The sequence below is a fragment of the Apodemus sylvaticus genome, chromosome 10 (assembly GCF_947179515.1).
Source record: "Apodemus sylvaticus chromosome 10, mApoSyl1.1, whole genome shotgun sequence".
Lineage (NCBI taxonomy): Eukaryota > Metazoa > Chordata > Mammalia > Rodentia > Muridae > Apodemus > Apodemus sylvaticus.
The window spans coordinates 22,503,916-22,525,236 of NC_067481.1; the positions used below are offsets into that span (position 1 = coordinate 22,503,916).

Below are 21,321 nucleotides of genomic sequence, written 5' to 3' on the forward strand. Positions count from 1 at the left end.
ATTCTTAGTCCTTATTTAACTTGTCTTCTTAGCTTTATCTATTTTCCTTTTAATACTGGGAGTAGTTTCCATTACTAGCTAAGAGAAGTAGATTTAATCTAACAGTTCCCTTTTTACCAAGTCTGATTGGTCTACCTATGAAGTGAATCTGGAATTCCTGACCTGTGTTGGTATATGTTTTGTGCATAAGTGAGTGTGTGTGTGTGTGTGTGTGTGTGTGTGTGTGTGTGTGTGTGTGTGAGAGAGAGAGAGAGAGAGAGAGAGAGAGAGAGAGAGAGAGAGAGAGAGCATGTGTGTATTGTTTTATGGTTTTGTTATCTGCCCCCACTATTGTTTTATGGTTTTGTTTTCTGCCTCCCACTGTACCCTCCCATGCCCAATGTTGATGGTTAACTCCCGGGAGGGCCTCTTGCCTGCTGAGTAAACACCCCACCTCAGAGCTACATCCTTAACCCTGTGTCTACAGTTTGTATGTCAGGAAGAGTTCCCTCCCATTTTCTGCCCTTCACCATGCTTTTGAAACTAATAACAGATACATTGACTCCATTTTAGGACACTATCTTGACCAGAAGAGGCTGAAGCAAGGGCTGTATCGTCACCCATGGGATGATATTTCCTATGTTCTTCCGGAACACATGAGCATGTAACTGAGCCAGGAACCCTACTGTAGTAAAAGGAAGACAAAAACTCCCTCCTCAACAGTATAGCGGACAGACAGCTGGAAGCAGAGTCCATTGTAGGCTGGGCCTGGAACGGAAATAGCCGTTGATGTGCAGGCATGGAAGGCCAACACTCCCAGGCCCATTCAGTCCACACGAAGAAGCTTAGTATTTTTTATATATATATATATATATATATATAAGCATAGAAATTTAAAACCAAGCCAAACTTGTGACCTTTGCTCTGCTACCTGCTGTATCTATTGTATGGAAGAGTCTAAGCAACCACTGTCAGAATAGTGTTCTTCTAGGGCCTTCTGATGTTGCTTTCTTTTTTTTAATTAGTTAAAAAATGCATTTTTCCTCTAGAGGAAGGGAATGCACCTTTTAAGACTTCAGGATACTGTCTGTCTGACTGTCTGTCGGACCGCGGTCTGCCAGCGCACTTCCCATTCAGCTTCACACAACATGAAGAACGCTCTATTAATCTGATTTTTAAGGATCTTTTTTTTTTCTATGTATGTGTTAAGGGTTTCTTTAGTATCCCATTGAAATGTTCTGTGTTACAGATCAGTGTCTACTTATGTCAAGGGGAGGAGGGTTGGGACCATTGTATCCTTAGCCATTGTCACACATGTGGAGTAGTAACTTAAATGTAAGGTTGTAACATACAAGTGTTTAAAATGGAAACGCAAAGCAAAAAGCTGTGAAATGTCTTGTGTCTTGTGTCCTCTGTGTTTATGCAGCTGACTTGTCTGTTACTGAAGTGTGGGTCCAAAGACTCATAGCTGTTCTGCATCTGTAACCCACAAAGATTCTGGGCAGCTGCCACCTCAGTCTCTTCTCTGTATTATCATGTTTGGTTTAAATAAACTAGATAGTAACAATGGCGTGGTGCTGCTCTGTGTCCTCTGCTTTTGAGATAAAGCTGACCTGGAACTAGTAGACCAGGCAGGCCTCTGCTGGGATTAAAGCCATGCACTACTGTGCCCAGCTCTTGGCTTTAGCATTTTAAAAAATTGCCTTTGCCTCTTGAAAAGAAAGATAATGAAAACACCAGTATTGCCCCCTGCCCCTCAAAGTTTATAAAACCCCTAAAGTTTAAGCTTGGTGGTACCTTTAATTCCAGCACTTGGAAGGCAGGGGCAGGTAGATTAGAGTTCAAGGCCAGCCTAATGTATGTGGAACCTTCTAGGTTTTAGGACATAGTAAATTAGTCTTCAAATATAGAAAAGGCTGATCTGGAGAGACGGCTTGATGGTCAAGAGCATTTGCTGCTCCTCTGGATTCCTGAGTTTAGTTCTCAGAACCACAGTGTACTCCAGCTGCATGGGGTTCCTACACCTGTGGCCTCCAAGGACACCTCATGTGCACACCTATTTTTAGACACCTACACATAATTTTTTAAAAAAACTTCCAAAAGAAAAGAAAAAGCTATTAAAACACTAGCTTATGGAAAATCCACTTCTATTCTGCACTTACTGTTGGTATCAGGATTGACTTCAAACCCAGTGACATCACACCTAAGCAACAGAACCTGCACACCTATTGCCAAGGCAACCACCACCATATTCCCAGAATCTACTTGGCTTACCCCCCCCCCACACACACACACACCTTTACCTGTGGCTACATCACTATCCAAATAAAAGGAAGATCCCTCTGATCTCTCTCCCTCACCCCCTTTCTCCTTTGCTGCTACCTTTGTCCTGCTCTCCTACAATAAACCTCCTGTGGAAGTGTTTGGCCAGGTTGGTCTTTCTAGAGCCGTGTCTAACACGAGACTTTCCCCCTTAATGAATGGTACCCATAGCTCTAGCTATTACTCAAGCCAAATGCTGGAGAGTCACTTTCTGCCTTGCTGGGTTCCAAGTTTAGGTCATTTACCCTTGAACTCTGCTCTGATCTATATCTGCTCTACTTAACCAGTGCTTTTATTTCCTCTTTTGTCCTGGTACAATCCATCCTCCATCAGTGACAGTCAAATTGAGGGCTGGTGAGATGGCTCACCAGGAAAAGACATTTGCTGCTAAGCCTGATGGTGTAAATATGATGTGAAAGGGAAAGTTCTCTAACAGTAGGTGTGCGAGGCACGTGCAATAACTACACTACACGCCTATAGTAAATGATGTAAAAAAGAGTTAAATTCTGCCACTTCACTATCTTGCTTAAAATTTCAAAGTGGCTTTTATTTGTTTTGTTTTTTGATACAGGGTTTCTCCGTGTAGCCCTAGCTGTCCCAAAAATCACTATGTTGACTAGTCTGTCCTGAAATTCAAAGATCCTCCCAAGAGCTGGTTTTATCTACTTTAGTCTATATGAAATGGTAATTATGCAGCAAACATTTGATTCAGCAGTACCTCATTTAATTCTGTGTTCTTTCAAGGTAGGCAATATCCATCTTTAGGAAATCGGATATAAGTAACTCCTCACCTTCACCACTTAGCTGAGACTCAGTCTTCATTTGAGACAGCCTAGCTCAGGTTGGCCTTCCACAAATGATTCTGCCTTAGAGTCCCAACTGCTGGAGTGACAGGTGTGTGCTAAGACTGGACCAGCCTAAGACTCAAAATCTTCACTCCTTTTTGAAAATAATTTTCTCAGCCTGGGTAGCACTTGGGAGGCAGAGTAAAGTGAACTCTCTGAGTTCAAGGCCAGTCTGATCTACAGAGTGAGTTCCAGGACAGTTACCCCCACTTGGCTGAAACCCTGCCTCAAAATAAATAAATAAATATTCTGTTCTGTGGGCAAAAAAGATGGCTAATTGCACCTATCACCAGTCAAGCCTAATTAATGACTCAAGTTTGAGTTCCATCCTCTAACAGAGAGAACTGTGTCTATTAAATTGTCCTCTGTACTCCACATAAATACCCCACCATCGTGGGGCAGTGGTAGTGCACGCCTTAAATCCTAGTATTTGGGAGGCAGAGGCAGGCAGATTTCTGAGTTCTAGGCCAGCCTGGTATACAGAGTGAGTTCTAGGACAGCCAGAGCTATACAGAGAAACCCTGTCTCAAAATTCCCCCCCCCCCGGCAAAAAAACCCACCATAAAATTAATAAATGTAATTTTTAATAATATATTTTTAAGGATTTATTTAATTTATATAATAAACTGAGGCTGTCTTTGGATGCACCAGAAGAGGGCGTCAGATCCCATTACAGATGGTTTTGAGCCACCATGTGGTTGCTGGAAATTGGATTCAGGATCTTTGGAAGAGCAGTCAGTGCTCTTAACCGCTGAGACATTTCTCCAGCCCTAAATGTAATTTTTTAGGTCTATTTATTGGTGCTGGGGTGATTAAACTGCCATGGTTTCTTACATGGCTCATATTAAATTGCAGTGCTCAGGAACATTTAGTAATCCCAAAACCCTGGAGAAGGATCGAGGTCAAGGTCATCCTTAATTACACAGCAAGTTTGTGGCCACCCTGGGCTACGTGAGAGAGACACTTGCAAAAATAAACGAATAGTTTATATTATTAATTGTTTTTTTTTTTTGTTTTTTGTTTTGTTTTTTTTTTTTTTTTAAGCAGGGTTTCTCTGTGTAGCCCTGGCTGTCCTGGAACTCACTCTGCAGACCAAGATTGTCTTGAACTCAGAAATCTGCCTGCCTCTGCCTCCCAAGTGCTGGGATTAAAGGCGTGTGCTACTACTGGCCGGCTATATTATCACCTTTAACAGAAAACGTTAATTTTCTTTATACTGCCCTCCTCCTGAATTGGAGAGATAGTTTAGGAGTGCTAGCTGCTCTCTCAGAGGACCAGTTTGACTGTTGGCTCCCAACACCCTTATCGGGTGGGTTTTTAACCGCCTTTATTTAACTCCAGCTCCTGGGGATCCAACATCTGTCTTCTGTAGGACGTGTGCACAGACACTTTGATAAGAATAAAAATAAAAAGTACTTTCTCTCCAAAGTCAATCATTTTGTGTTTCGAGACAGGGCTTCTCTGTATTCCTGGCTGTACTGGAACTCACTTTCTGAGACCAGGTCCTCAAACTCAGGGAAATCAGGCCACCGCCTCTGTCTCCCAAGTGCTGGGATTAGCACAGGTTAGAGGCAAGGTGGATCTCGGTGGGTTCCAGGCTATCGTGGTCTACAGAGCACGTTCAAAAACAAACAAACAAACAAGCAAACAAACAAAAAACCTGTGTGTACGTGTGACGGTGAGGATCATTCCAAAGCAACTTAAAAGTAGAGAAAACTCAACAAAACAAGCACAGGCGGCAACCATAATGGAGGAGAAACGGTGGACCTGAGTTTTATCTGGCTGCGAGAACTGCTCTTGTCTCGCTAGAGGGCGTACGCATGGCCGAAGTGCGCAGGCGCGGCTCCGCCCCGCGCGCACTATTTAATCCCAGAATGCCTCTGTGTCGCACCAGAGCAGCCGCACCGTTCGGAAGCTGAGGGGGCCCGGCACGGCGGCGTCAAGATGGCGGCGGCTGTGGCAGCGGCGGCGGCTGCTGCGGCCGCGGCTGCATCTTTTCAAGTGCTGGAGATGGAGAGCATGGAGACTGCCGTCGCCGGTTCCGCGAGCCTGGCCGCCGAGGTCCGAGGCAGTGGCACTGTAGACTTCGTGACCGGGGCCGGGATCTCCACCCTTGTCGACACGGGCGGGGGCGATCCGGGCCCAGAGGCCGAGGACTTCGAGTGCAGCACTCACTGCTCCGAGTTGTCCTGGCGGCAGAACGAGCAGCGGCGTCAAGGCCTGTTCTGCGACATCACCCTGTGTTTCGGCGGAGCCGGAGGTCGCGAGTTCCGTGCCCACCGCTCGGTGCTGGCCGCTGCCACCGAGTACTTCACCCCCTTACTCTCGGGCCAGTTTTCGGAATCGCGCTCGGGCCGGGTAGAGATGCGCAAGTGGAGCTCAGAGCCGGGACCCGAACCTGACACGGTGGAAGCCGTTATCGAGTACATGTACACCGGGCGCATCCGAGTGAGCACCGGCAGCGTGCACGAGGTGCTGGAGCTGGCCGACAGGTAAGACGACGGTGGGCGAGCGAGGGTTGGGGGGCCGTGTCTGTGTGGCAGCTCCCTCGTTATACCCACGGCGGGACAGCCACCGCGCCCGGCCCTGAGGATGCTCCCGTGAGTCTAGCTTGTTCGCATTGCACCCGGGAGCGCAGATTTTAGGTTGTAGGGACAAAGGCGATGAAGAACGGTGGGTAGTGTTCGACTCCTGTAATGACATTAAAAAAAAAAAAAACGGTGAAAGGAAATGACATTTAAACCAACCTCGCAGTGGCAAGAGAAATTGGCCTTATAAAAAGGAATGGGTGCACATTACAGGCTTCCCAAAGGCCTCAGTCAGGATCCAGGTTGGCTTAGAGAAAGGACTTTAAAAGAAAAGCCAGCGATTCCGGATATGCTGGGTTAAAGACCAGAGGGTGTGTGAGGAATGTTTGGATTTTACTGAGTGTGGTGGGTGGGAAGCTGGGTAGAGAGATGGTCTGGTTTAAATATTCAAATATGAAATATTTAAATATTTCAAAAGTGAAAAGTGGATTGTGGAAAATGGATTGTAGGGAGCCAGAAAGGACTCCCCAGAGGTTGGTTTGGAGGCAGGTGGAGATGCTAGTACTGTTAGAAATCCTTTAATACATACCTCTTGAGCACTAGACACTGACCTGTTAAAGTGCTGGGGGGTGTATATCCAGCAGTGATCAAAACATATGAAAATCCTTTTCCTTACCAAACTGTCCTGATGTTTAACTGCGTGAGTAAGTAGTCACGTTATATATTGAATATATTCATATATATTATATATAATTATTGAATAATTATTACAGCTGTGATGCAAAATGAGGTGTGGGACTCTGCGTCATAGGCCCTAATGGAGAGGATTTTTGTTTGTTTTTTTCTTTGTTTTGAGACAGGTTCTCACTATGTAATGCTGACTGTCCTGGAACTCACTCTGTAGACCAGGCTGAGAGGAACTGTTTTTAAATTGGGCACATAAAGATTGTTCAGAAGTCATAGCAAAGGCATATAGGTGGCAAGGTAGTTTGCTTCAGGTAGAGAGAAAACAGCATGGGTTATATATAGCTGGATGCAGGGAGGCAGGATGAATAGAGCACAAGCATCAGCGAGGTGGTGAGGATGGATGGATCCCTTGGGGCAGGGATGCTCACCCTTCCTAATGCTGCAACCCTTTAATATAGTTCCTCATGTTGTAGTGATCCCAAACCATAAGATAATTTCCTTCCTAGTTCGTAACTAATTTTGGTCCTGTGAATATCTGATATGCAGGCTATCTGATATTTGACCCCTGTGAAAGGGTTGCTTGATCCCCAAAGGGGCACAACCTACATGTTAAGAACCTTTGCCTTAAGGGTCCGTGAAAGAAACCTGTGTGTGTATATGTATGCATGTATGTTTGTATGTATGTATTTATTTATTTATGATTTTTCGAGACAGGGTTTCTCTGTGTAGCCCTGGCTGTCCTGGAACTCACTCTGTAGACCAGGCTGGCCTCAAACTCAGAAATCTGCCTGCCTCTGCCTCCCAAGTGCTGGGATTAAAGGCAGGCGCCACCACCGCCCATCAAAGCCTGCCGTTTTAAAATTAGAATGCATTGAGAATAATTGTTTTACTTGATAAATTCTGTATCAAAAAAATGGTAGGACAGGGTATAGCAAGAGCTATAGCAGAGACTAGGTCATTGCAATAGTGGTGGAGACTTGGATTGAAGAAGGAAGGTGATGTCAACTGTGTGTGTATGCTTTGGGATTTATTTTATGTATATGGGTGTTTTACCTGGGCGGCGTATATGCACAATATTAGTGTTTGATGCCTAAGGAGGTCAGAAAGAGGGCATGTGGGTGCTGGAAATTAAGCCTGGGTCCTCTAGAAGAACAGTCAGTGCTAAGCCATCACTGCAGTCCATCTGTGTTTTATAATAGAGGAGATGAATGAATTACTGGTGAGCTTGACACAGGAATAAGGAAAAAATTCTTTTCAGAGTCAGGGTTTCTTTGTGTAGTCCTTGGCTGTCTAGAACTAGCTCTGTATTCCAGGCTACAACTCAGATCTACCTGCCTCTTTCTCCCAAGTGCTGGGATTAAAGGCCTGTGCCATTACTGTCTAGCCAGCCAGAAAAAGAATTTTTTTAACCCAAGCAATTGGAAAGATTGGATTATTACAGTGTGGAAAAATGTTGGGCATTTAATCTCAACACCCTTGGAAAGCAGAGACAAGCAGATCTTTGAGTTTTAGTCAATCCTGGTCTACATATCCAACTTAGCTAGGCTGGAGATCTTGTCCCACCTCCTTATTATTTCAAAAGAGATGTGGAAAAACCCGGGCTTCAGAGATGGCCCGGATGTGGAAAACATGCCTGCAGTGCAGGCATGAGGGCATGGTGGTGCATTCCTGTAACCCAGCCTTGGGGAAGAGAGCAGAAACAGGCTGATTTCAGTCTGGCACAGTGGGTGAGGTTCAGTGAAAAGACCTTGTCTGGAAAAGTAAGGTGGGTGTAGGGGTTGGACTAACAGCCCAGTGTTTAAGAGCACTTGTTTCTCTTACAGAGGACTGAGGTTGGTTTGGTTCCCAGCCCCAATCTTGTGGATCACAACTATCTGTACCTACTATTCAGTGGATCTGATGTCTTCTGACTGTCAAGAGCATCAGACACACATGGTACATAAGTATACATATAAGGAAAACACTCATACACATAGAATCTTTAAAAAAAAAGAGAGATCCAAAAGGGTAGAGATTGATCACGGAAAGATATCTGATGTCAAAGCCTTGTGCCTATAAATACACAAAAGATGTGAAAATTAAAGAGCAGATATGAGAGGAAGGTCCGTGGGCATGGTCAGGATGGCTGGGTAAGCTTCAAATTGAAGGACATTGGGTCTGCAGTTAAGCTGTGAAAGAAATCACAAGGAGAAACAATGTAACAAAAAGGGATATTTCCAGGAGCTGTACAGATGGCTGAGCCAGAGTGACTGCTCTTCCAGAGGGCCTATGTTCAATTCCTAGAACCCACATGGCGTTCACAACCAATGGCTTTCACAACCATCTGTAACTCTACTTTGGGGGTCCAACTCCCTCTTCTGATGTTGGCAGTAGGCACATACATAAATGCAGGCAAAACACTAAAACATAAACATATATTTTTAGAATAGGGATATTTCCAAACACTGAGATTAATATCTTTATACTAGAAAAAGAGCCAAGGACAATGACACATTACTTTAACCCCAACTCTTAGGAGGCTGAGCCAGGAAGAACAGGAGTTCTAAACCTGTATTGGTTACACATAAGATTCCTGTCTTAAAAATAAAAAGAGAGGGCTAGAGAGATGGCTCAGTGGTTAAGAGCACTGACTGCTCTTTCAAAGGTTCTGAGTTCAATTCTCAGCAACCACATGGTGGCTCACAACCATCTGTAATGGGGTCTGATGCCCTCCTTTGGTCTGAAGACAGCTACAGTGTACTTGTATAATTAAAAATAAATAAATCCTTAAAAAAAAATAAAAAAAAGATAAAAAGAGAGCTGGTGGCAGTATAGGCTCAACACACACCATTAACCCCAGCACTCAGGATGTAGAGGCAGGTGGATCTTTGGGTTGGAGGCAGCCTGGACTACAGAGTAAATTCCAGGACAGCCAAGGGCTACATAGTAAGATCTTGTCTCAAACAAACAAAAAATTGGGAGCATACCTTTAATCCCAATGCTTAGGAAGCAGTGTCAGTTGGATCTGATTTCAAAGACAGGCAGAGCTACATAGGAGATCCAGTCTCAAAGCCAAAAAAGGGGGGGGGGGGGGGGAAGTAGGCATTAGATGGAGAGATAAATGCAAATTGGGGAAAGCTAGCATATAATTTATAATTAAAGCCACAGAATAGATTAAGTAACTTAAGAGTACACATTAAAAATGAATAAGAGGAAAGAGGGCAGGTAGGGGAGTCTCTACAGCATTAAAGAATCCAGCAGAGTGAACTGAGCTGATACCATGGAGGCCTGAAAAGGGGGTGGGGTTTACTGTCAAGTGATCAATCATTAAAGGATTAAAGGTTGGTGATATCATTGAGTTAAGTATTTTCATTTAAAAGGATTGGGTTTGAGGTAGAGTGCCTACTTAGTTAACTCTAAATTAGGAGAGGTGGACAATGTTTTTGTGCTGAAGAAAATGATTCTGTGGAAGAGGAGAAACTGATACTGCAAGAGCAGAGGAATGTGTTGCAAGATATTTCCTATCCATTCACATTGAGGCAGTGAGAGGCCAATGATTGGAGGGGAGAGAGGAGGAGCTAAGGGAAGTGAGGGGCAGAGAGGGAGAGAGGGAAAGGGCTTGGTGGACCGAGACAAGAGGGGCAGAGAAGGGGGACAAATATATCCAGATGGCTTCAGACGTATTTCTGGTGTTTTGGAGAGGTTAGGAATATTGGGATAAGATTTATCATTGTAGCCGGGCGTGGTGGCGCACACCTGTAATCTCAGCACTTGGGAGGCAGAGGTAGGCAGATTTCTGAGTTCGAGGCCAGCCTGGTCTACAGAGTGAGTTCCAGGACAGCCAGGGCTACATAGAGAAACCCTGTCTCGAAAAAACAGCCCCCCCCCCAAAAAAAATGGCATTACATAATTGGGAGTTTAATATACATAAAGATATTTGATTAACTATTCAAGTTTAAGAGTCATGCTTTTTACTGGATACTTGGAAGGAGTGGTGCAGAGGCCTGGCAAGGCGGTACTCTTTTATAATTACCCATGACAGGAATAGACACAGGAAGTTTTAAAATCAAGGTAGGTCAGACTCCATATTACAGAAAGAGAGTGAGTGATCCACACCTGTGTCCAGCACTTGGCAGGAGATCTAGTCCAGTCTGGACTAGATAGTCCAGAGACCTTTTCTGGAAAATGATAAGGATTGAATCTGGCCTATGGTGGCTGTGGTTGTTTAATCTCACCACTTATGACGCAGGAGGAGGTAGTCTTGAGTTCCAGGCCAGCCAAGGCTACATAGAGACCCTGTCTCAAAACCATGGGTGGAACTGGGAAAGAAAATATAGTGTAGAACTGTAGGCAAATTGGTTGGTGGAAAGACAAAACCCCTACCCACCTGATTGCTTCTTTTCTCAAAGTACAAGACTGGGTCCTCAGGATTGGATGGGAGAATGAAAAGAAGAGCTATTGTTAAGCTGCGTTTGTGTTTGTCTGTGGGTTTTTTATTTTGTTTTGTTTTTTCAGAGTTAGTCCTTTTTGAGGAGCAAGGAAAGGAGATACTACTTCAGGCAATTTACTTAAAACTAGCTTGGCTGGCATACTGGTACATGCCTTTAATCTTTACACACGGGAAGGAAAGACAGGCTATCTGAATTCAAGGCCAGCTAGGACTACACAGAGCTTGTCTCAGTTATATATATATAATTTTCTCCATCTTTCACAGGCACCATTCTAAGTGCCCTGTAATGATTGAACTTAATCTAGTGATCTCTCTCTGAGGCAGGATCATTTGTCTCTGCCTACACGTACGTCTCTGATCTAGCTCTGCGTGGCACTTGGATTAGAAATAATAGGGTGAGCAGTCTGTTGGCTCAGCATTGTAATCTCACCTACTCGAGAGGCTGAGGCAGAAAGATCACAGGTTAGAGGCCAACCCGGGCAATTTAGATCCTGCCACAAAAAAAAAAAAAAGTCGGAGAAAGGGGTTGTATAGTAGGGGGTAGTATAGGTTGTATAGTAGGGGTTGAAAGGGGTAGGCACCAGCCTACCATGTATGAGGCCCTGAGTTGAATCCTGTCGTAGGGTTTCCATTGCTGTGAAGAGACACCATGACCAAGGTAACTCTTTTAAAGGCAAACATTTAATTGGGGCTGGCTTACAGGTTCGCAGGTTCAGTCTGTTATCATCATAGCAGGAATCATTGCATCATGCAGGCAGACATGGTGCTGGAGAAGAAGCTGAGAGTTCTGCATCTTTATTTGAAGGCAAACAGAAGACTGGCATCTGCAAGCAGCCAGGAGGGAGGCCCTCTTCGACCCTGGTCAGAATCTGAGTATAGGACCTCAAAGCTCACCTCCGTAGTGACACCCTTCCTCCAACAAGGCCACACCTCTTAATAGTGCTACTTTATGCCGGTGCCGGTGGTGGCACACGCCTTTAATCTCAGCACTTGGGAGGCAGAGGTAGGCAGATTTCTGAGTTCAAGGCCAGCCTGGTCTACAGAGTGGGTTCCAGGACAGCCAGGACTACACAGAGAAACCCTGTCTTGAAAAAACAAAAACAAAACCAAAAAAATTAGTGCTACTTACATGGGCCAAGCATATTCAAACAACCACAAATCCCCATTAACATAATAAGTAAATATAAATATATGTCCAGCACAGTGCTTTCACACAACAATGCCTAGCGTGTGAGAGCTATTGTTTTTATTGAGTAATGTTTCCCAAAACCTGTCTTAAGGGAATATGCTGCTAAATAGAGGCAGCCTGGGAATTAGGTGGCCCTGTCACCAGACTTGTATGGGGTACTATACTCAGAGCCTAGATCCTTCACTTACACTCTTTGTTTTATCTCTAAGGTTGCGATGTTTCTTCAAGAGGGTTAAGAGAGCTTATCTTAATTTATCTGTATTTGTAGTTAAGTAGTTGTTAAGCACAGTAACCATAATAAACCATTATTGAATAGAAATGGGCCTGTGATCATGATGAATGATGGAAATGATGTCATCATGATGATATCATTCTTAGATTGTTTAAGGTTCTTCTCAATTAAAGGGTCTTTCTCTCTTTTTTTTCCATTTTGTTGTTGCTGTTATTGTTTTATTTTTTGGATTTTGGTTTTTTCGAGATAGGGTTTCTCTGTATAGCCCTGGCTATCCTGTAGACCAGGCTGGCCTCGAACTCAGAAATTTGTCTGCTTCTGCCTCCCAGAGTGCTGGGATTACAGGCGTGCGCCACCACCGCCCGGCTAGATGGGCAGTGTTCTATTAGTAACATCATACCACTTGACCCCAGAGAGTGGCACTATTAGGAGGTGTGGCCTTGTTGGAAGAACTGTCTCACTGTTAGGGTCTGATTTGAGAGCCTCTCTCTAGCTGCCTGGGAGCCAGCCTTCTGGCTGCCTTCCGATTGATTAAGATATAGAACTCTAAGCTCTTTCTTCAGCACCATGTCTGCCAGTACTCGGCCATTGATAATGGATTGAACCTCTGAACCTGTAAGCCAGCTCCAATTAAATGTTGTCTTTTATAAGAGTTGCCTTGGTCATGGTGTCTTTTCACAGCAATAAAACCCTAACTAAGACACCTGCACACACTTTTTGTTGTGTGTCTGTTTTGTTTCTTGGCTTCAGTCAGATATTTGAGTTTATCTTGTCTTTTTTTTAAGATAGCTAGTCTTGGGCAAAGCCCCTTAAAAGATCCTGCCTCCTGTGGTTGCCTAAAAAGATGAAGAAGAGACAAAAACTTCTGACACAGCCTAGGCTTTTGTTCTTTCTGATATCTGACCGAGCAGAGTCTCTAGGAAGTTAATTCCTACCTGCCTCTGGTTTAAACTGTATGGTATGGTCATACTAGATTAAACCTCTTCACCAAGACCCTTTCTCAATTAAGAAAAACACAAAACTGGGAGTGGTAGTGCATGCCTGACCTGTCTTCCCCCCCCCCCCCCAAAAAAAGCAAATAAATAAGAGATTCAGTGACTGCAAAGGGATTAGAAAAGATGTGTCAGGAATGCATTTGGATTAGCGTTTGTCTTTATTTTATGTGTCTGTGTATCTTTGTGAGAGTATATTCTTGTGAATGCAGATGCTCAAAAATTCCAGAAAAGGGTGTTTGACTCTTCCCAGCTGAAGTTAGGCAGCTGTGAGAAACTCAGTATGGGTGCTAGGAACCAAACTCAAGTCCTCATTTGCCATCTTCTGGTTTCCAAGGGTACCAGCCATGTATGTGGTACACAGACATCTTCAGACAAAATACCCATATATGGACAGTAGAATCCAGGCAGTGTGGCACATATTTTTAATCCCAGAACTCAGAAGGCAGAGAAAGAAAGATGGATCTGTGTTCCAGGACAGCCAGAGTTAGTGAGACCCTGTCTTTAAAAAATAAAAAAGATCATTAGAACTACTACTAAGCTACCCCTCCAGTCCCCTTTTCTCATTTTCTAAAATTTTGGAACAGGGCCTCACTATTTCCTGGGTAGGCCTTTACCCTGTGATTCTCCTGTCTCAGTCTCCTGAGTATTATGAGGATTATGAGGATTATAGGCTTATGCCTGTAAATGTATTATTGTGTGTCTATGATATATGAGTGCTACAGTGCACATCTGGAGGTAAGAGAAAATTTTGTGACATGAGTTTCCCTTCCACCTCAACATGGGTTCTAGGGATGGAACTCTAGTCTCTAGGCTTTCTCTGGCAAAGAGAGAAAGTGCCTATGTAGTGCCTTTACCCACTGAACCATCTGCACATTGAGACCTGTTTCAAACCCTTCCTCCTGAAAAATACTTTCTAGCATACTATTTGCTAATTTGCAGGGGGTGGGGGGTAGACTTTTTCCAGGCTTATGTTTACAAGATTAATCCTACCATTTTAATTTGTATAATTCAGGTACACATACTATATAAAATATATATTCCAAACTCAATCTTTTCTCTTTTTTCTTGATTCTAGATTCTTACTAATTCGTTTAAAAGAATTCTGTGGAGAATTTCTCAAGAAAAAACTTCATCTCTCAAATTGTGTGGCCATTCATAGCTTAGCCCACATGTATACCCTGAGCCAGCTTGCTCTGAAAGCTGCAGATATGATACGGAGAAATTTCTATAAAGTCATTCAGGATGAAGAATTTTATACTTTACCTTTCCATCTCATTCGAGACTGGCTTTCAGACTTGGAAATTACTGTGGATTCTGAAGAGGTTCTTTTTGAAACAGTTTTGAAGTGGGTTCAGAGAAATGCCGAAGAGAGAGAGAGATACTTTGAAGAACTTTTTAAATTGCTCAGATTGTCCCAGATGAAACCCACCTACCTTACTCGGCATGTCAAACCAGAGCGGCTGGTGGCCAGTAATGAAGTTTGTGTCAAGCTGGTGGCTGAAGCAGTGGAGAGGCATGCGCTCAGAGCAGAGAATATGCAGTCTGGCACACTGCAGCATCCCACTTCGCAAGTCTCACTGCTACCTCGCTATGGACAAAACATGGACGTAATCATGGTTATCGGAGGAGTGTCCGAAGGAGGAGACTATTTAAGTGAATGTGTGGGATATTTTGTTGATGAGGATAGATGGGTAAATCTGCCCCACATTCATAATCACCTTGATGGACATGCTGTTGCAATTACAGAATCTTACGTGTATGTTGCTGGCTCCATGGAACCAGGGTTTGCTAAGACTGTGGAACGATACAACCCAAACCTGAATACATGGGAACACGTTTGTAGTCTGATGACCAGAAAGCACTCTTTTGGGCTAACAGAAGTCAAAGGGAAGCTGTATAGTATTGGAGGACACGGCAATTTTAGCCCTGGCTTTAAAGATGTGACTGTTTACAATCCTGAGCTTGATAAATGGCACAACTTAGAGTCAGCACCAAAGATTCTGCGAGATGTCAAAGCACTAGCCATTGAGGACCGGTTTATATACATTGCTGCCCGCACGCCTGTGGACCGGGACACTGAGGATGGACTGAAGGCCGTAATTACTTGCTATGATACAGAGACTCGACAGTGGCAAGATGTGGAATCTTTACCGCTTATTGACAATTACTGTTTTTTCCAGATGTCTGTGGCCAATTCAAACTTTTATCAGACAGCATCATGCTGTCCCAAGAGTTACTCTTTAGAAAATGAAGAGGCAGTAAGAAAAATTGCCGGTCAGGTATCTGATGAGATCCTTGAAAGCTTGCCTCCAGAAGTCCTAAGCATCGAAGGGGCAGCCATTTGCTATTACAGAGATGATGTCTTCATTATTGGAGGCTGGAAAAACAGTGATGATATTGACAAACAGTATCGGAAAGAGGCCTACCGATATTGTGCTGAGAGAAAGAGGTGGATGCTCCTTCCTCCAATGCCTCAACCCCGTTGCAGGGCCACTGCTTGCCATGTCAGGATTCCCTACCGGTACTTGCATGGCACACAGAGATACCCCATGCCTCAAAACTTAATGTGGCAGAAGGACCGCATCCGACAAATGCAAGAGATACATCGGCACGCCCTGAACATGCGGAGAGTGCCAAGTTCCCAGATTGAATGCTGAGCTCGCCAGCGCTTACAGCTGAAGACTGTTTGTTCTCCCTGTTCTGTGAGGCTGGAGATGCCTGGACTGTTACTTGGAAAAGTATGTCAGTGACTTATTTTCTACTTGGACTTATTACCGTATATAAAAGAAGTGTAGTTAAAAAACAAATAGGAAACTCAGTTCAATGTGGTAATTTTTTTTTTAGGTTGCAGTCCTGACTTTGGTTTGTGTTTATATGCTGGCAAATTAGATCTTATTAAAGAGAAGTGGGGGAAAGCAGGTGTAGTTACTTGGCCTTTTTTTTGCCAACAACTAACTCCTTTGTCTTAGGGACTTACATGGGGCTCTAAGCACCAGTGTTATTTGCACATTTACTTTGATATTCCTTTAAGTTTTTTTATGACTTGTTTATTTTCAGTGATACAAATTTATGCATTAAGTTCTCATCTGTAGGAGACATGTGCAATAGTGAAGCTGGATCTGAAGGTAAAAGCACAGTGTTTCAGCAAGGATGACCTCAGAATGTTAGCACTTATGTTTTGCTGTATGCATTTATCTACAAGTGCTGGTTTTGTTCCTTGGAAAGGGTGACCAATGAGAAGTTTGCGAGTGGCACATCCTCTGGTTTGTTTGGTTTCTTCTGCAGCTTTTATAGACTTGAACATCATTCTGAGATGATAGTTTGGAAGGTATTAATGTTTACCTGGTTATCTAGAGAAGGAGTTACACAGGTGTAGTTTATTTCTTGAAGAGAAGTGCGCAGTGTAGCTGAGAAAGCAAATGAACAAAACATTCGAAACACTTTGAAGGGTTGTCACTGTGTTGATGAGGATGCGGTATGCCATGACAATCAATACACTATGCCTTCAGTTTGTCTTTTTGCTCCCCTGAATATTATATAGCCTCTTCATCAGTTCTTTCTGCAAGTAAAGCTTTCAAATGGCAAGGAAGTAACAGTTTAGAAAATACTGCTAAGAGAAGCCATGTTATTTCTGGCCCCTGATTGTCATAATATTTTACCTAGTTGCCCTAGACTTCTACTTCTGTACATATTTTTATTGCATTCCCTAAAGTAGTCTTGTTCGGGTTTTTTTTTTTTTTGGTTTTTTTTTTTTTTGAGACATGGTCTCACTATGTAGCCTTGGTTGGCCTGGAACTCACTAGGTAGATCAGGCTTTGACCATATATAGATTCTGAGGGACAAGCATCCAAGGTCCAAGAAGCAGTTTCAGCAGCAGCTGCTTCTACTCTTTCCAGTTCTCTGCTTTTGTTGAGCTGTGACAGTGATGTTGGACATTCACATTCCTCTAATTCTTTGTATTTATTATAATTTTCTGGAGCTGCTATTTTATAGTTCATATTCATGATCTTTAATTTTCAGTTGCGTTGGGTATATCTTTGAGTCCCATTCTCTCAGTATCTGCGCATTCTTTTTTGGAGGATTAACCCTTCTCTTTTGAGCCTTGTGCAGGTTGTCATATTGCTTTCGAACTGTTTTTGATAATAAATTCCTACTCAGTACATTGGATATTTTTGTTCATATGTAGATACTTAGAATATATAATTTCCCAGTTTTCATTAAGCATCTGGATCTAATTTGTACTTAGTTTTGTACCTTGTGCAGGGCTTTAGACTTGGCACTCTCACCCTTAAGCTTTTGTGGGTAATCTTGATCTTGTTCTGTGACGATTTCAAATTTTGATATCATTTAATTCTAGATGCGGTATTGATATATATTGATACATGTAGAAATATCATTCTTTTCTCCTGTTTTTGTTTTAATGCAAATCTCAAATTAGATCTTCCCTCTCACTTTGTATGATCTAACCTGTATTCTTATGATTTTGTCTTTGATGTTTTTGTTTTTGTTTTTTAAGACAAAGTCTATGTTGTCTTGGCTGGCCTGGAACTCTCTATGTAGACCAGACTGGCCTGGAATTCACATAGATCCGCCTGCCTCTGCCTGGGAGTAAAAGGCAAGTCCTGCCATGCTGGGCTTGATGGCTCTTTAGTACACTACTTTCATTTTCTACTTCTTCAGTTTGTTTTGTAAGTAGTTCATGGTGTTTAGTTTGTCTTTCATGTAAATTGACCATATCTGGGACCTTTAGAGAAGAGACATTAACACATCCTCAGTTACTGGTTCAGATGATTATGTCATTGGGGTTTTCCTGGCATTTCTTTCTTTCTGATTAGTCATTCCTTTCAACTTACTTACCTGCAGATATTTTCACTCCCATCACATCTTTTCTGAGCACTGTTATACTGGACTGGCTCTGAGGCTGTGACTATTCTTCGTATTCAGAAAGGATTTCCACATTGATATTTGATACAACATTGATGTCATCTATTATAGTCAGTCCAAAGACATCTTGCATAATTTCTTGATTCATAATAGCATTCATGAAGGCTCTTCTCTCCTTATGTCAATAGCTTTACATACACTCATAAAAGCTCAGCTATAATTTTCACTCACAGCTAGTGTAATGCAGTCTTTGTTTCTTTAGTATTCACTTCATGTTCAAAGGTTTTTGTAGGTTGGAGAACACAGTTGCTTTGAGCGTCCATGATATTTGGGTCAGCACTGTTCCAGTGGAATAGAGGCACACTCCCTTCTTGACACTGTAGAGTCATCAGACCTGTGCAGCCACTACTCAAGGATAGTCATACACACAAGTAGTGTATAGAGCAGGTGGGAGTACAGATAATCCACAAGAAGCTGTATCACTGAAAAGTCCCATCATATCATGGACTTTGACTTCATGGAAGTCACATTAAGGAATACCCATTTTTCTGACTTTCTATACACTCCTGAGCTTTATGTAACTTATCTTTCAGGCTAAATCTTTGAACACTCAGTTAACTCCGTTTTAAGTGCTGGAGAGATGGATCAGCAATCAAAAGTACACTTGCTGTGATGGGTTCCCAGCACCCACTTCATTAATGCAGCTTACAAGCCTAACCCCACCTCCAGGGGATCTGGTACCTTTGGCACCTGTACTCACAAGGACATACCCACATTCAGACATATACATGTATATATAATTGAAAGTAAGCTTTTCATTTCATAAAGGCTCTCCTTGAAGTTGGGTATGGTAGTATTTAACCTGTAATCTCAGCATTTGGGAAGCAAAGGCAGAAAGTTCAGGAGTTCTGAGCCAGACTAGTTAGCATCCATGTCAACAACAAAAGTGTAACTAATAAGAATAAAAGCATAAAAATAAAAAATTAACTCCTGATAGTACTGTAAATCCATTTTTTTTCTTTAAGAATGTCTACCTTCTCACACATTCTGGAGTATTCTGAAAAAGTTAAAGTACAATCATCTGTGCCTTCCATATTCCATTAGAGTTAACTTTATTATATGATAGAATATCAGAAGCACAACCAGAAACTTTATCTGTTTACTAAACACTAAATGCGCTTGGATTCCATACTGATAACTGAGCCCAGGGCCTTGCACATGCTACGGAAACACTCCACCAACTGAGTTGCTTCCCCAGTTCTTTCTGTAGCTCCCTAATAACAAGTCTCGGGACTCTAAGAAGCACTCATTAGTTGTAAAAGGTCTGCCCAGCTAACAGTCTTTGAAGCTCAGCGAAGGAAGCTTGCCTTTCTCTCGGTCCACAAGTCATTTAGTATCTCATCAGGATGCCAGCTTTCTCTGGGAAAAGGTTCATGTATTTTGATTTTGGCGTTTTGGTCCCAGAGTTATATTTTGCAACAGTCACCACCAAGTTGTTATTAGGGCCATCTTTTTGTCATCTTTTCATTTCATGGCAGACAATATAACTCCTAAGTTGATTGAAACCACTGTCTTTTTGACTCGGCAGGCAGCCTAGGCCTTGGCTGAATGAAGGGGTAAGTCCTTCCTTGCATGATGGTGTGCAGGTTTTCCTGACTACCGAGTTTCTAATTTTTATATGTGAGTTCACGTGTGTGGCTTCACCACCATAACTTGCCTCCTAAATACTCTTGTTAGGAAGGAAAGAAACTAGATTTGCTTAAATCTGTTCAAGGCTGACATTCTGAAATTTTAAACTGGACTTAACAATATTTGTAGTAATAATCATGCAGGTTTAATATGGTTCTTTGGGAAAGAAATTTCTTTTATGAAAAGTTTAAAAAAAAAAACAGCTTTTTAAAAGCTTATTCAAGAGGACTTTTGTTTTGTTGCTTTAGTTTTTCTTAGTTGGAAAGAGAGGTGTCCATTACACCAAAAAAGTAAGGGTGGTCTATTATGAGTCCAGGCTACTTCCCACATTATAATGGAACCCTTCCTATCTTCCCTTTAAACTGAGAATGTCAGTCATGAGCTTAGAGCTTAAGCGATCATCACTTGCAGCTGTTGCATGATTAGTCTTGTGTATCCCAATAGCTTTGCTTTTCTGTGCCAGTTTAAAATAACATTTTTGCTAAGGACATTTAAAATTAACTGATACCAGTTTTGTTTTGTTTTCCTGGTTGTGTGTAGTATTTCCAGGACCAAAAATTTCCTTAAATTACTGAACTTAAAAAAAGACTCTCAGTCTGTAAAGCCGGAGAGCCCATTTTTGTGCTTTGATCCGTCATAGCTGGTAGGCAGGTTCCTGTGCACACTTTCCCCTCTCTGACTGCAGCATGTGTGTGTTTGAAATGCTTTCCTCTCTGCTTCACGATTCTAGTGTCAACACTATCAGTAGACTGGAGCTGTGTTACATATTTTAGCTACTCAGTCAAAGTATACAGGACCTTGAACTAAGCTTATGTGCAGTGGCCATATTAGTCACTTTTCGTGTCTTTGAACATGTGTGGTGTTGTGAAACAAATATTCTTCTACACTAGAAAAATCCGGTGCTTCAACCCTAGAATATTTGAGCAGCAGTTCAGTTTGTTCTCAGCCATCAAACATTTTGGCACAACACATCATCTGTTACTTTCTTGAGAAAAGTTGGTTTTGTTGTTTTACTTACAGTGTATGTACTGGTCATTAAAAACCAAACAGTTATGGAGGGTTGTAATACAACAATAGTAAGTTTACAAAGTAGTCGTTTGCTGCAAGGACTTCACTTAGCCAAATTACTGCTCACTGCAACCCTCACAGAGCTTCCCGCTTACACTCTGACCCTTGCTAGGAGGGTGGTACCTTGAAGCACCTGTTAATCTTCACCCTCCTGCTTTCTGCACTTGTGAAACTCAGCGCTTGCTAGGTGTTTGGAGATTTTACCATCTGTGGGCTGGGGCTTGTTGTGTTACTTGTAAGATAAGTATTAGTTTATAAACAGTTTTTTGGGCTAGTGGTACCCAGGCCCCTATTCAAGATATAATCTTGCTTATCTCCTTTTACCTTAGAGGAGATATAGTATTTAGAACACTTATGTTTTATGTTCCTGAAGTTATCTTGCTCATGTTCAAGTTACTAATTGTTTAAATGTAAGTTTTCAATAAACGTATTTCTTTAGAGCTGCTTTGTACTGTGTGGTCCTTTTCTTCATCA

At 42.5% G+C, this 21,321-nt stretch overlaps 2 protein-coding genes across 3 annotated transcripts in view; both read left to right on the forward strand.

The window, feature by feature from the left end:
• Positions 1-1,546, forward strand: part of Acly (ATP citrate lyase) — a 52,096-nt gene extending 50,550 nt beyond the window's left edge. For both annotated transcript variants that reach the window (XM_052194098.1, XM_052194099.1), the window contains one exon: positions 553-1,546. In XM_052194098.1, the coding sequence (XP_052050058.1) occupies positions 553-647 (95 nt within the window). In that variant the 3' untranslated portion in view covers positions 648-1,546. The remainder of the gene's footprint in view (positions 1-552) is intronic.
• A 3,489-nt stretch (positions 1,547-5,035) lies between these two features.
• Klhl11 (kelch like family member 11) lies at positions 5,036-21,287 on the forward strand. The gene is made up of 2 exons (XM_052195293.1): positions 5,036-5,638; positions 14,282-21,287. The coding sequence occupies exons 1-2, from the start codon at positions 5,091-5,093 to the stop codon at positions 15,861-15,863; spliced, it is 2,130 nt and encodes a 709-aa protein (XP_052051253.1). The 5' UTR covers positions 5,036-5,090; the 3' UTR covers positions 15,864-21,287.
• Positions 21,288-21,321: the final 34 nt, after the last annotated feature.